Below are 15974 nucleotides of genomic sequence, written 5' to 3' on the forward strand. Positions count from 1 at the left end.
TGTGTTGGCAAAACTGTATGTCCAAGTTAAGAAAGCTTACCAGCAGCCAGTGGCACTTGCTGCACTGGCTTTTTCAAAGCCTATGTCAGATACTCCAGTGAGTTTAATTAGCTCCAATGAGTGTAACTTGCTCAATATGAGGAGTTGAGAAATACAGTTGAGATCATTAGAAATAAGGCGATATCCAATTTTCTACTGTAAGAATGTCATTTTAAATGTGTTTATTCTGTTGTTGCGAGAGATATTCATAAAATAAAAAAATCTCTATTTTTCGAAGACCCTCTGCAGTACCTCCACAGACCCCCCCCCAGAGTTTTAAAATAACAACTACCTCTGTTTTAAACAATTTGGCCACTGGACAGAGTTCTGCATCAGCTGGTCAGATAGTCCAATTTGTCATTTTTGTTAGGACGATTCCAAAATGTGTCCAAAAACAGAAGAAACCTCCCCAGCACATAAGTTAGAGTTTGATGGATAGGAAGTGTATGGGTTTTTCCATGGGGAAAGTCATGAATTGAAACCATCCAACTTGGCAGGAGAAAAAGGCAGCAAGATCATATTGCGTAAATCTTATAAGACATACTGCTCTTGAACTACAGTAAATCAGAATGTACATCTATCTACTGTGAGTGAAATGTTTTGATATTCACATGGACATTCTATATTCATGTCTTAAGAATGGATCTTAATAATGCTATTACAACTGAGTTAATTGTCCACAGTGCATTTTAATTACTGACAGAATTGCTTCATTTCCTTTGTATGCCTATCTGGGATTAATAAAAAAATGGCCTCATCTTTCCTTTGTAAGAAATCTCAGTCTAACACAGTCACTAAGACCTAGGAAAGATAATACATTGTTAATGAAAAGCCCTGCAATGCCTCGGAGAGATCATTTCTGCCTAATGGACTTCACTCATCTTCATCTGCTAATACAACGTACTGTACTTGCGCTTACTAAAGATCTACCTAAGGCGCTATTTAGCGGTTGCTGCTTTGAACTCTGGGCATAACCTACTTATGGAGAACATGTCAGCAATAGAAAGCGATTGAATGGGTTTAACTACAGGGCTATGTTCATTTAGGGCAGGTTTTAAAATGTTTTACAAAGGAACACTAAAATTAGCATTTCTTAGTGGACAGGTCCAGGTAGTCTCTTCCTCTGTGTCAGTCCGCTTTTGTCCATTTGAACACAATCCAGGTCTTGCTTTGGATGGGAGACCGAGTAGATGCCTAATTGAGCCTACGGGCAAGAAGGGCAATCAAGCCGGGACAAGGTCTGGCATGGCAAAAGAAGTGAAGTCTTCATAAGAGGCTAATAAAAATGTCAGCCGGGAGACTTGGGATGCTCGGGCAAAAGGTCTCACCAAAGTGAAATAGGGGACAAGCGGGAGGAAGAGAAAGAGGGACATTGAACAAGTGAGAACACACTGCGGCAAATGGTGCTTGGATCATCTTTTTGGATATCTATTCAGACAGAGAGACCGTATCATTATTACCTCGTCATTAGTTCCCCTTTTCATTTCACCCGTATTTGATCACTCCCTTAAAACTTTGTCTTGTCTTTTGCATGCACTATTACAGCGCTCTATTCTGGACTACATAATGAGGTCTTCTCTTTCTTTCCCTCCCCTGATGGAGTCTACCAGCCAACCAGGAGCTGCAACACTTTGAACTCTCCTTATTAAACACAAGTACTGTCTCTTGAGCCCAGGCATTTGAAGTCTAGACTAATTGACTATCTCCTTGACATTTCCACTGCACTCCAGCCCAGACCTCACCAACACTAACATTGCATCTTCACACTGACGGTAATTGGGGCTTTATGACTCCCATCCTAGCCCCTACCCCCCAACACACACACACAAACAAATTGGAAGACTTGGTGGAGTGTTGTGTACAACAAGCACATCTAATCGGGGATTGATGCATAATATTAAGCATATTAATGATACTACTGTTTTCGTTGTCTCTAGAATAAAAAAAAAAGATGTAAATGATATTTTTTGGAGCGCAGAACCTCTACACAGCATCACATAATGAGGTCATACAAGGAAAGGCACGCAACAAAGTTTGAGGCAGGTCTACTTGAAGGGCAAGGAAGCATGCTATTTTGCCACCCCCTTGATTTTGCTTTGTCACAAACAATCACGATACGTGGAACATTAATTAATCAGAAGGGAATGTAAGAATAATCACACGTGGCGTCATGCGATCTGTGGAAGCACTCCAAGGGGTTCTCTCTCCCTCTCTCTCCATTGGCTTCTCCCTCCCTCCCTCTTTCTTTTGCCGCCTCTCTCTCAGCCTACTCATGGGCCTTAGTGTTCTTGCCTCGCTCTCATTTGTAGATTGTGCCTTAGGGCTGACAGATGTTCTATATTTTTTTCTCCAACGTTAGGTTGTTCGCTTCCATCACGTTTACCACCACATGCACAGATACTCCCTTCATCCAGAGCATGGCTAACTCGCCTCGACTCAGATCACGCCTCTATTGTCTCCCATAAAGAACAGTGAGATGAGGAACCACTCCCGTGCTAGTGTTTACCTCCACCAGCTGTAGGAAGGATGGTGAGGAACAGGTAAATTGTGCCGTGCTAGCCCGCTAAACTATCATGCTAGAGCCAGTTGGGTCCCATGGCAGTTCCACATCCCTGTTTTACTTTTGGAGTGTTCCTGTTTTAGAGATGTATCCCGCATACAAAAGTTATCACACCATGTGTTGCAGATAGCTAATCATCCACTATAGCTATTAAGACAGATGTTTGCAGTTAATGATATCCTTGCATACTGAGTTTAGCATTCATATTACATGTGTTGTAACCTTGGCGTGTTATCTTACAGTCAAGGCTGAAAGTAAGACTAAGTGATGGGTGTGGACCTGCTTTTTAATCATTTTACTGATGTACGAGGTTAGTACTAAACTGACAAATGGAATTGTTTAAAGATGCTCATATGATGGACCATTTAGCTATTTGATTTAACATTTTGTGTGGTTAAAATATTGAATTGTGTTTACTACTATAGCCCATAGAAAAAGATTAATAAATGTCCAAAAAAAATAAAAATAAATCCTAAGGAAAAAGGCTTCAAAGTGTCTGTCCTATATCTAGGTAATATAAGAAAGCTCAGGAAATATTTGAGGTTTTTTGGACACATACGCCTTATGTTTTTTTGGCACAAAGCTACCTCCACTCAATTACATGGGTTACCTTCAGATGAGTCCTGTGACACTTGTTGGGGTTGTAGAGAAAAACAAAGAACACCATCGTGTTTGTGAGATTCTCCCCTTTCTATAGGTTTTTGGCCAAACTGACGTTTTCGTGAGAAGACCGATTTTCGGGATGAAATGTGTATTGTGTGGATTATAATTAATGGGCATTTTTTGTGGGGGTTGATACATTTTTTGTTAGGGCAAATCAAGTCTGACATTTTAAAGTGGAAAATACTAACTTTAGAAGCCTTCTTAAACATGGAATACACTAGAAGTTTGCATTTCCTGCCGTGCAGGAAAATTCTCAGCAACAAATGAGTGATCAAATGAAGATCCTATATCTGTACGTACTCTCATTTGCACTTCTTTGAGAAGTGATGGGAACATTTCTAAAGAGTTTGCTTTTACTACTTTGAGGACAGTTCGAGGAAATTAAATATGAATTTGCACTTATAAATGTGTGCTTGTTCCAAAAAGAGTGGCAATGAATGGAAGTATTTGAACTCTGTAGTGGGAGAGATCTCATCTGAAGCAAATTCATATTCCACCCACCTGCCTGTTGATGCTGTCTGATCTGGACAGAGGCTGTCATTGTTTTGGAGCACAACACACACACACACACACACACACACACACACACACACACACACACACACACACAAATAATTAAGGCCTTCGCCTGAAACATTTGTGCCGATGACTGCTGCTTTAGTCAATATGTTCATGAGAAAAAGCATTCTTCAGTATTTTCCATAAGCGCCGGCAGTCGGCTAAATAGCCAATAACACTCATTGTAAGCCGGCTACTTTTTCCACTTCATACATTACCTAGCCAGTTTTTCATTTAAAAGTTTCAATTAGGTAGTCAGAAAAGTCCATATAACCTTCTGCCACTAAAAGGAATGATATGCATCTTCTAGTCATCTATCGATAGGACAGACGCTTGTCAGTCTTTCGCATGTTTTATCGGCCTACACGGCCACTGAGACGGGGCGCTTAGGCTATTTACTGTGCTTTGATTGATTACTGAACAGTAAGCGTTGACTAGTTTATAAAAGGTGTCGAAATGACTGAATAAAGTCAATCTCCTATGTGTCTTTGCTATTCATAAATCATACAATGTAGTTATGTCCATGGTATTGCATCAGGACATGTAAACCAAAAAAACTTGCCAGTGACCGTAAAGTGGCTCGTCAGTGTAGCCTAGTGATGGGTTGTTCGTGAACTGACCGTAAAGTGGCTCGTCAGTGTAGCCTAGTGATGGGTTGTTCGTGAACTGACCGTAAAGTGGCTCGTCAGTGTAGCCTAGTGATGGGTTGTTCGTGAACTGACCGTAAAGTGGCTCGTCAGTGTAGCCTAGTGATGGGTTGTTCGTGAACTGACCGTAAAGTGGCTCGTCAGTGTAGCCTAGTGATGGGTTGTTCGTGAACTGACATGTTGTTGTTTTTTCAATGGATCTGCTAGGTGAACGGAACCGAATCTCATCGGTAAGAGACGCGTTTTGGCTCCCTAATTTGCATACTGGTAGGCTACTCCTGCTTTTTAGTCGATTATCTGCAGATAAATTATGAAAACATTTGATAAAGATGTTGAATTCTCACTACCGGAACAATAAAAAGTGGAAAGAGCGCCTCATTCTGGTACAAAATATGATACAGATTGAAGGTTACAAAAGTTCATGTACATGATACTTATACGCTAGTATTAAAGATATTGATACTCGTATTAAAGATATTGACACTAGTATTAAAGATATTGACAATAGTATTAAATATATTGACACTAGTATTAAAGATATTGACACTAGTATTAAAGATATTGACACTAGTATTAAAGATATTGATATAGGCCTACTGATTTAATTAAAGTTAATAGACAACTGCTGCTTTCTGTTTAGCAAAACCCATGTTTAACACCGGCTTCATTCATACCTGTTGAAGTAAGACTGTAAATGTGACTTGAATCTCAAGAGTGGTTTAATGTTAAATGGGTTTTCTTACTTAGAAAATAGTTGTGATCAGGACTAGGCCTAGACAATATCCAAAACGACTAACACCACATTTCAATCATTTTCAGTCATATTACTGTAAAGAAATATCTTTCAACAACAACACATTTTACAAAAATGTGAGAAGTCATTCAACTATTCTATAATTTAGGGGTGCATTTTGGATGGAACCAAGGCATGAGAATGTACCAGAGGCCACCAAAATGGAGCTTTGTTCTGCAATTTTCACAGAAAACACAGCTATTACTTCCAACAACAGCAGCAAAAAATCTGCTTCAGAGAAAGAACCAGAAGTTGTTTGTCTGAATCTGTCCGTCGCTCAGCCAACCTCCCCCTCAAATTCCTTTCATTTTCTGGAAGCATTAGCCACCCTACCAAACATTTATACAGGATAATGATCTGCAAGCATGTCAGATGGGTTCTCGATATTTACCGTCATTACGCGTTATTTCTTACACATTTCTCTATATTAAAACCTGTTCATCCACTATTTGCTTGTGGTTACTCTTCAACTGTTCTGATTCTCTGCACCTTAGCACACATGCACTCACCCACACAGACATATACACATCACAACGGCTGCTACAAGACTATTTATACAGCTCAATTTATACACTGCCCTCCCTCCCCCAAACATGTGTTAATATTGGACTATAAATTGTGCCTTCCTGTATTATACTTATGCTATATGTTTATTCTATTCTACTATGTTTTGTGGTTGCACTGTCCAGAAGGAACCTGCCAATAAGTGGTTTGTTGGGGCGCGTATCCCATACATACAAGTAATAAAACTAGAAACTACTGATAGCACCGTTATTCGCAAGCGTTTCCCTTAAGTGTTCTCATACTCAGAATGAGTCAGAATGCATGCAGTGTTCTGATCTCAGTGATAAAATAGTGGTCCATTGTTTCTGACGGGTCTCCACTGGTCCTTGTACACCAGTGACCCAATGCATCCCTCTTCCACTCCTCCATTCCCTGCAGCAACAGAAGGTTGACTTACCCCAACAGTGTGGGTGACAGCTAGCCAGAGTGATGATAACAAAGGTAACCTGGGTCCAACAGGCTCTCTCTCTCTCTGTGTGTCTGTCTGTGTGTAATTAGCACCCAGTTACTCATTTTAACACGTCATATCATCGGAGTTCTGTGTTAAAGGGGTGGCTCTGCAGTACTATGCTGTTGTCATTTTAGAAACCCACTAGCTGTGTTTTGTTTAGAGCGACATACACTGTGTACAAAACATTATGAACATCCTTTTTGAACACTTTCAACATCTTGTAGAGTCCATTGCCCCAACGAATTGAGTCAGTCTTGAGGGCAAACCAATATTACCAAAGGTGTTCCTACTGTTTTGTACAGTCAGTGTACAAGCTAGACAGTTTGAATTACTAGGTATGGCCCAGTAAGGTCTTTGTAAGATAACAGGCTTTTTGACCCTTAGTAGTTTGTTCGTTTTTATTTTGTAGCAACATCAAGGCCTATACCTTCCACTTCTTGTCAGTAAAACCTTTCAAAACAGCGCAAGCTAATGTTCCACAGGCTAACAGTCCACACTATTCCACAGGCTAACAGTCCACACTATTCCACAGGCTAACAGACCACACTATTCCACAGGCTAACAGTCCACACTATTCCACAGGCTAACAGTCCACACTATTCCACAGGCTAACAGTCCACACTATTCCACAGGCTAACAGTCCACACTATTCCACAGGCTAACAGTCCACACTATATTTAAAAGGAAATGGTAATGCTCACTATTCTGTATTCCCTGTATGTCTCACTATCAACATCTCTTACATCTTAACAAGTTTTTCCTCGTCTTTGATGTTTTTTTATTTTGCACGATTATCTAGGCTTCCTCTTGTTAATACAAAGTGTTCATGTTCCAAACAAAACAGGCTAGCATTCCACATGACAGTCCACAGAAATGATAAAAGCTCACTGCTGTTTTTCCTGTCCTCTCACCATTAGCGTGACACCTCTTTCCTGGTCTATGACCGAAGCTTTCTCATTGGACTGTACACGGGGGTGAGGAGAGGTGGAGGTTAGGGGGCGCATTTCATCTTCATTATTAGACAAGAATTGACTAGGAGAAAATGACCTGTTCCGATTAGAGTCTTGTTAAAAGGGTGGAATGTGAGAACGGAAGGATGAAGGGAGATGGAAGTAATGATACGAATTGTCAGGATGGCTCCTCTTGAGGGTTGTGGGAGAAGGGGTTGGATGGGGTTGGGGGTGCAGGGGTTGGAGGGGGGGGGGGGTGAGCTAACGGTCGCAAATATGAAGAGCGTGTCTATCCTTTGATCAAAACACTGGAATTGATTAAATCTTTCTTCTTCCTTCCTTTTTTTTTTTGGTCTGGTCTATAATTCATTAGTTCCGGAAAGAGAGAATTTATAGGGTCGGTATAAATATTAACGATTGGAAGTATTTTCTTAGAAGATCACTGCTAACTCTCTGGGTGGAGATTAGCATGGCTCAATGGATGTGGCGGATATTGTTAAAGATGACAAAGGCACCAAACAGACATGGCAGTACTAACTTCAAAAATGTATGTTTGTTTTATATTGGCAGTTGACATCAGCATTGCAAGTCCATTGACATGCCTTCGTAAGTGTATCCAACTGCACTGCAATGAGTAGATCAACTTTTTCTACTACAAAATTACTTAGAAGTAATACTGATAGATAGTTTGAATTTGAGTCAAGTGGGCTGTTTTATACGAGTTAGGACATTTGTCAGCATTTACAGTGTAAGAAACACCCCACACAGAGAGGCATTTAGAAAGCAGATGGAAAACTAGAATGTTAACTATGAGATAAGACAAAATAACAACACTTAAAACACATAAATGCACCTTACCTTTCTCTTGTTGTTGGGACTGACGTACAAGTAGCTGAGGATTGTTTTCGCCCCCACTTTCTCATTGAGCTTCTGGTAAGTGGTTCCGTAGTCGGTTGACCTGGAATTTAATCAGAGTGTTTGATGAAGACTTGATGAATCTCTTGTTGTAATTAAAAATCCCCTGGAGAATGTTTAGTTGGATAAAAAAAAAAGCATGCACAATTATGTCCCACCTCCTTGTGGTTCGCTGTTCTACGACAACACACTCCGATTACAAGGGATAAACAACCATAGCCTAGTTCGGGTGTATGTCTCCAACTATCTGACCAATGTCCAGCTCTTCTTTTAAAAACAGCACAGAATTCAAAAACAGCATCACCAGGAACAATAGCAATTTTTCTGGAATAGTTTCTCTGTTATGGTCCAGGAAAAGATTTGAAGTCAAATCATGTCATTCACTCCTTCAGTCCAAACTGTTAGGAGAAAAAGGCACAACAAAGTGCCCAAACTTCACGTTAAAGCTGAAAGACTGGCTGCATGGCCTCAAGTGGACTGTTCTATAGCTGGTCAAAGATGAAGCCATTGAACCATGAGTTAAACTAGCTTTATGCAAAGTTTTCACGTGGCCTCCTGCATTGTCATTCACACAAAGCGTCCTGTTTTAAAAGGAAGTAACAGCAATGTTTGAGTGGATTTTGTAAAGAATACTGAAAAGGCTAAAATAATGTGTGAAGTTTTTTTGGAGGTCGTGTCTGGGTAGCACAACTCTGTTGTTTCAAAGTATCACCATATCTGTCAGCATAAAACTACTAACCCAATATGGATCCCAACAGTTGAGTCAAAGCTAACAGTGGATGAAAGGGGATTGTGCTGAAATATTTAAGCGATGGTCAGAGTGCTAATGTGAAATTTGTGTTCTGTCTGGGATGTGACATTCCAGAACGTCTCGAAGTTTGAACAACTTATCTCCCTTGCCAGGATCATTTTATTCAGAGAGAAGCGAGGCTCAATCAAGGAGCTATTTCATGTTCAGCTAAAAACACACACACACACAGACAGACATGCAAAGCAGGCAAAGCTTCAAAAATACACCATGCATGCATCACCCTTCAACGCTTGTTACTACTACAAACAATGCAATCACTGACTTCGATAGAGGGTTTTCATTCATCCTGTGCTTATAGAAATGTTAAATCCTGATTTTGGAGACTCAATTGAAATGGAAGCGTTACAACTTTGAAGTTATTTTTTGTTGTTGTTGTGAAGTTGACAAAGAACAAACAAACGCAAATAGCCCAGCCCCGTGACACCAGCCTGGTGACTTTCATCTTCCCTTTTTCAGATTTATTATGGGATGGTTTCCATGCCGATTAAATATGGGCGAACTCCTGAATACCGGTGGTAGCATCTATCAACGGGTGGATCTATCGACACTTTGGACCACAGGACAATGACATCATCTGGCTATTGATCTGCTCTTCATAGAACCCTCATCATACGGCTGCTGTGATTTAAGGCCCAATGACATACTTTTAATGGTGCAGCAACTCTCAACATGAACCAATGAAACTAATACAAAATCGGCCACCCCCCCTCACATCATAAACCTAGCTACTCCTCACATTATATACCTAGTTGTTTTCGTTGAGGGTTCAATTTCAAGCTCTTCTATTCATACCGGACTAACGTGATAATGTCTTGTTGGGTTCTTTTCGAGGACAACAACAACTTTATTTTGGGAGGAGACTTAGAGCACCCCCAGTACATGCCCAATTAGATTTCCCCCATATATCTACTGTACTATGACAGCAGCAGCCCAAAGCCCTGTTGTCTTCCCTATTGGAGTTTGATTAATCAATGAGCGGGGGGTATCTGGAGATGGTTAGCTAGAGGTCGCTAATCGCATTAGCGGGGTGCAAAGTAAACAATAAACAGCTTGAACCGTCCAACGGATGGCAGCTTTGCTGAGTATTCCAAATTAATTCATGAATGCCTCGGCGCACTCCAATAGCATTTCTCTCACACCACTCCGCTTTGAGAGCAGCAGGTTGGGCTTGTACCCCCCTCCCATTTCTGCCCCAGGTTTGATGGCTGTCTTCCATTCTCAAAACTACCAGCGTCTCTGTCTCTCCCCCTCATGAAGTGAGGGAACAGTCAATGTTAGACGCACCATTAACAGGGTAATGAGGTGTCACGCCCGTTCACGTTTGAGCCATCCACGACTTTAGCTACTAAAAGTCTAGTGGTTAGGACTTCAGTGGAGACAGCCATATAACGCTACATTTCCCACAGCTGTGGCTGGGAGATAGACCTGGGGGTGGACCCACGGATCGGTTGTGGACAAGGCCGCTGAAATCACTGGAAAGTCCCAAGGTCCATTTTCTGTTTTCCTCTTTCTCATATGAGGGCCGCAATGTTCCATCAGACCCGCACCGCTGGGACTTGTACAGATTTGACAGGCCTACTGTTATAAAGTCTCTTAAATGCCCAAACCGCATTCTATCAACTTTAATGAACGCCAAGTGGAACACATGTAAGAGCATTTAATTTGTCCCTCTTTTAGCGAAAGCCCGGGGTAAAATAAGGCGAGACGTCATAAGACGTGTTCCGGTGGAAAGGAGTCGATAGAAGAACAACACAAATCCTCTAACTGCGGAGTTTACAATGGACAGTCAAACACTTTCTATTTTCAGCCAAGTCTCAAACATACAGTGGGGCAAAAAATTATTGTCAGCCACCAATTGTGCAAGTTCTCCCACTTAAAAAGATGAGGCCTGTAATTTTCATCATAGGTACACTTCAACTATGACAGACAAAATGAGAAAAAAAATCCAGAAAATCACATTGTAGGATTTTTTATGAATTTATTTGCAAATTATGGTGGAAAATAAGTATTTGGTCACCTACAACAAACAATATTTCTAGCTTTCACAGACCTGTAACTTCTTCTTTAAGAGGCTCCTCTGTCCTCCACTCGTTACCTGTATTAATGGCACCTGTTTGAACTTGTTATCAGTATAAAAGACACCTGTCCACAACCTCAAACAATCACACTCCAAACTCCACTATGGCCAAGACCAAAGAGCTGTCAAAGGACACCAGAAACAAAATTGTAGACCTGCTCCAGGCTGGGAAGACTGAATCTGTAATAGGTAAGCAGCTTGGTTTGAAGAAATCAACTGTGGGAGCAATTATTAGGAAATGGAAGGCATACAAGACCACTGATAATCTCCCTCGATCTGGGGCTCCACGCAAGATCCCACCCGTGGGGTCAAAATGATCACAAGAACGGTGAGCAAAAATCCCAGAACAACACGGGGGGACCTAGTGAATGACCTGCAGAGAGCTGGGACCAAAGTAACAAAGCCTACCATCAGTAACACACTACGCCGCCAGGGACTCAAATCCTCCAGTGCCAGACGTGTCCCCCTGCTTAAGCCTGTACATGTCCAGGCCCGTCTGAAGTTTGCTAGAGAGCATTTGGATGATCCAGAAGAAGATTGGGAGAATGTCATATCTTCAGATGAAACCAAAATAGAACTTTTTGGTAAAAACTCAACTCGTCGTGTTTGGAGGACAAAGAATGCCGAGTTGCATCCAAAGAACACCATACCCACTGTGAAGCATGGGGGTGGAAACATCATGCTTTGGGGCTTTTTTTCTGCAAAGGGACCAGGACGACTGATCCGTGTAAAGGAAAGAATCAATGGGGCCATGTATCGTGAGATTTTGAGTGAAAACCTCCTTCCATCAGCAAGGGCATTGAAGATGAAACGTGGCTGGGTCTTTCAGCATGACAATGATCCCAAACATACCGCCCGGGCAACAAAGGAGTGGCTTCGTAATAAGCATTTCAAGGTCTTGGAGTGGCCTAGCCAGTCTCCAGATCTCAAACCCATAGACAATCTTTGGAGGGAGTTGAAAGTCTGTGTTGCCCAGCAACAGCCCCAAAACATCACTGCTCTAGAGGATATCTGCATGGAGGAATGGGCCAAAATACCAGCAACAGTGTGTGAAAACCTTGTGAAGACTTACAGAAAACATTTGACCTCTGTCATTGCCAACAAAGTGTATATAACAAATTATTGAGATAAACTTTTGTTATTGACCAAATACTTATTTTCCACCATAATTTGCAAATAAATTCATTACAAATCCTACAATGGGATTTTCTGGATTTTTTTTCTCATTTTGCCTGTCATAGTTGACGTGTACCTATGATGAAAATTACAAGCCTCTCGTCTTTTTAAGTGGGAGAACTTGCACAATTGGTGGCGGTCTAAATACTTTTTTGCCCCACTGTACTTGTGAGTCACAAATAACCTAAATCGGGCACAGAATCTCAAGGTAGCAAGAACGCAACCTGTAGACCTACAAAACACAAGATATTACAACTATAGCCAAGGGAGTGGATTATGTTTGAATTCAGTTTTCAGTAATGCGGAGAAGCCCCTTGAGCTGAAAGTGCAGCGAGACTCGCTTGAGCTGCACTCAAGGCCAGTCAAAGTAATTGCACTTGGACTACACTGGAGAGCACATTGGCTGTCTGAGTAGCTGTGACTCATATTCACACTAATGCCTGTTTGCTTTGGGCTGAATTAAACATCTGGTCGGTTGGCTGGAAGGTTCTGGCGACAGGTGCACTTTTTTCTGGCGAAAAGTCTCCTCAATGAGGAGAGGTCAAGTTGCACCGTTTAAATATTCAAGGTGATTTTGTGTAAGCCTTTGATTTGTCAACCTCTTATTGGTGATGCACTTATGTATTTATATAATGTGGTATACAAAGGAGACAGAACATGAAACACAACCTTGTTGCTGCTAAAAAATCCGATATATAAACAGGTCACTGAAGACTTCACACAGAAATGTACACAGAAGACTTGCAATGGACAAAGCATGATGTGCTTACCTCCACAACGAGCTCTCCGTGACACTGTTCAGGTTGAAGTCAAACAGCTTGGTCAGCATGAGAATCACCTGCAAGACATGAAGATAAATCCTTATTTACACACTTTAATTCAGAGCCTACACCAAAAACGCACGTTTCAACACACGATTCATCATAAGCATACAGCGTAATCACATTTCACATAGCATTTCAAAACATTCGATGATTCGTCCTGAGTTACATTTGTCGGCAGTCAAGGAGATCGTGTTTCTTCTACAGTACGCGAAATCCAAGGAAATTAGCCGTTATTGGAGTTACAAGCCACAGGTCATCAACAATTTGCCCTCTAACATCCTCAAAAGGTTGCTGAATCAAATCCCCGAAGCTGAGAAGGTACAAATCTGTCATTCTGCCCCTGAGCAAGTCAGTTAACCCACTGTTCCCCTAGCGCTTACGACTTGGATGTCGATTAGGGCAGCCCCCCCCCCGCACCTCTCTGAATCAGAGGGGTAGGATTAAATGTGGAAGACATCTTTCCGTTGAATGCATTCAGTTGTACAACTGACTACATGTCCCCCTTTCCTTTCCCACATTGAAGTGGTGTCCCTTGATTTCATGATCACTTGTGTAGTAATACAAGATGCTTCTTCCATACTTTCTAAAATCACCCATCACATCCTTTCAAAATAGAAAACAGAAAGGACAGATAGAAAGATATATAGATAGATATGTAGCCTCTGTAGCCACACATGAAAAGGCATAGTTCCGTCTTTGGGAAACTCACAGTCTACCTGATAGAGAATACATTATACAAATGTGTCCTCCACCTAGCTTGTTCAGGGGATCTGACTACTGACTAGCAAGCTCAGCTGAACTGTCAGCGAAAGGAACTAAAAGATACATCAGACGAACAGCGTGTGACGACTAATTATTAAGAGCTCATTACTTAACCATATCCTATTCAATCTAAACGCGGCACTGTAAATATTCTTTATAACACCCTTAAAGTGCATGGGATTTAGAGGGAAAATCTGGGACGATCCAAGTCTTCAGGGAAAATGAAAAGACCGATAAATCACATTCTGCCCGAAGCAGAATGAGAACTACAGAAGCACGGAACTACAGAAGCACGGAACTACAGAAGCACTCGCAATCTATTTACTTTATGACGAGAGGTATATTTCAAATTCATTGAAATTTGTGGCGGTGGAGCTATTCACCAAGCACACCTGTAGTTTGCCAGTCTACTTTGACATGGTACTATAGACCCCTGACATTTCACGCAATGTTTGCTGTCTGTTAGCATGTTGCTAACTGTGTGGAATCGCCTGGAGTATGACGTCACGGGTTTGACAGTTTTGGGATTGTTCAAATGCTGTAGATGTCATACAACACAGAGGTCAGTAACAACATGGAGAAGTCGAACAGATCCAGCAGTCTTATGTCCATCTTTATCAGCCTCGTGTCTTCCAGATGACCTTAACATAATCTACATAGCTTATGTTCCTCCCTCCAAACACCCATAGGCAGGCTGAAACTTTAAAGAGGAACTGCACTGTATGCATATTCAGGAAAGAAAAGTCCATATAGTGTACAGCAAAAACAAAACAACCGGAGCCTATAAACAATTTGTACATGCCGTCTCCAAGACCGGCTACACAATGTTCCTTGGCCGCAAGCTGTGTCATGGCAACATCCAACTGTTTCCCTGTCCCTCGGATACCTTTGAGTCGACCTCCCGCTGCATGTTGTGGAGGCAGGCGTGGCGGAGGAGGAGTCACTGTGGGAGTTGTGTGACTTTGTGAAGTGTGTTCCGCCAGCGTGGGGGCCCCGCGAGTGAGTTACAACGCCAGAACAGATGCACCTCTGCAGCGGGGAATTGCATTGTGAGGCCCCTTTGATCACCCTGTATTATGTATGAGGCAACATCTGCGGCCTCGGAACGCACCAAACCAATACCGCCCCCCCCCACACACACACACACACACACACGGCTGCTTTGGGTCGACCTGTGGAGGAGTTTAGGTTAGCGAGAAGAACCCATCAACACAAAACTCCTATAAATTAAGAGTTTGTTCACAATGTAGCCCGGTGTCTCCTCTAAGCGTCTGAGTGGTAGATACTCCAGTGAGGAGAGAACTACCCCAGGGGATGAATAACCTTACATGTGCAGATGAGACCAATGCATGCTAATGACCCAGTCCATTTCGCTGGCCAGCTGGAGGGGGAATTCGCACACAGGCGCGTACCCACACGCACAAAGGCGCGCACACACCCACCCACACACAACCACCTCCACAAGGCTTCTCTCTCTCCGTCCCTCCTCGCTATCTCCTAAATTCTACCAAACCTCTAAATTCAGTTGTTCTATGTCTGTTTGACAGAGCAGGTGCCCTTGTACCAATGTATGTCTGTACTCCATGCCTATGCCTCCACCTCTGCCTGTTTCTGTGTACTAGAGCCAGGTTCTCTATCACCTCGCCCAAACAACCAATAACCTGGGCAGATAAAGTCCTTTAAAAGCAAAGTAAGCAGAGCTGTAAAAGCGGAGCAGGCCAGGCGGGGCTGGCTGTGTAGCTGGCATCATTAGCTGAAGGACAGTGTGCATGCGGACCCTTCTGTCTGCCACATATGGAGCCTAATGTGGGTGGCCATCAGCGTGCGTCCGTGTCAGATGGTCTCCCCGCTGGAAAGTGCATATGCTACATTACCGAGCTTGCCAATTAGGCCCGTGGGTAGACTCCTACTGTAAATATTACCTTGCCGAGCAATAGAAGGAAAAGACAGACTTTTAAAAAAATGAAGATATCTGAGAAGGACTAACGATGGGGAGAGAGCTGTGTGAGGGAGTGAAGAAGAACAAGAAGGTCATTCCACCAGAAGCGGTTAGGAGTTGTTTGAGGGAGAGAAGATGGAGGACTGTGACTTTCAGTAGCTTGGGAGGTGTTTGGGTTTACGTGGCTGTGGCAGGTTGAGGCGACAGCTCTGTTTATGGGATGCATTATGCTGAAAACCCCCCAT

General features: G+C 42.3%; 1 protein-coding gene across 3 annotated transcripts in view; it reads right to left on the bottom strand.

The window, feature by feature from the left end:
* Window positions 1–15974, bottom strand: part of LOC135537188 (VPS10 domain-containing receptor SorCS1-like) — a 170713-nt gene that overhangs the window by 82353 nt on the left and 72386 nt on the right. For all 3 annotated transcript variants that reach the window (XM_064963390.1, XM_064963396.1, XM_064963403.1), the window contains exons 2-3: window positions 12975–13042; window positions 8084–8183 (exon numbers count right to left, since the gene is read on the bottom strand). In XM_064963390.1, coding sequence (XP_064819462.1) covers window positions 8084–8183; window positions 12975–13042 — 168 coding nt within the window. The remainder of the gene's footprint in view (window positions 1–8083; window positions 8184–12974; window positions 13043–15974) is intronic.

The sequence above is a fragment of the Oncorhynchus masou genome, chromosome 5, assembly GCF_036934945.1.
Source record: "Oncorhynchus masou masou isolate Uvic2021 chromosome 5, UVic_Omas_1.1, whole genome shotgun sequence".
Taxonomy (NCBI): domain Eukaryota; kingdom Metazoa; phylum Chordata; class Actinopteri; order Salmoniformes; family Salmonidae; genus Oncorhynchus; species Oncorhynchus masou.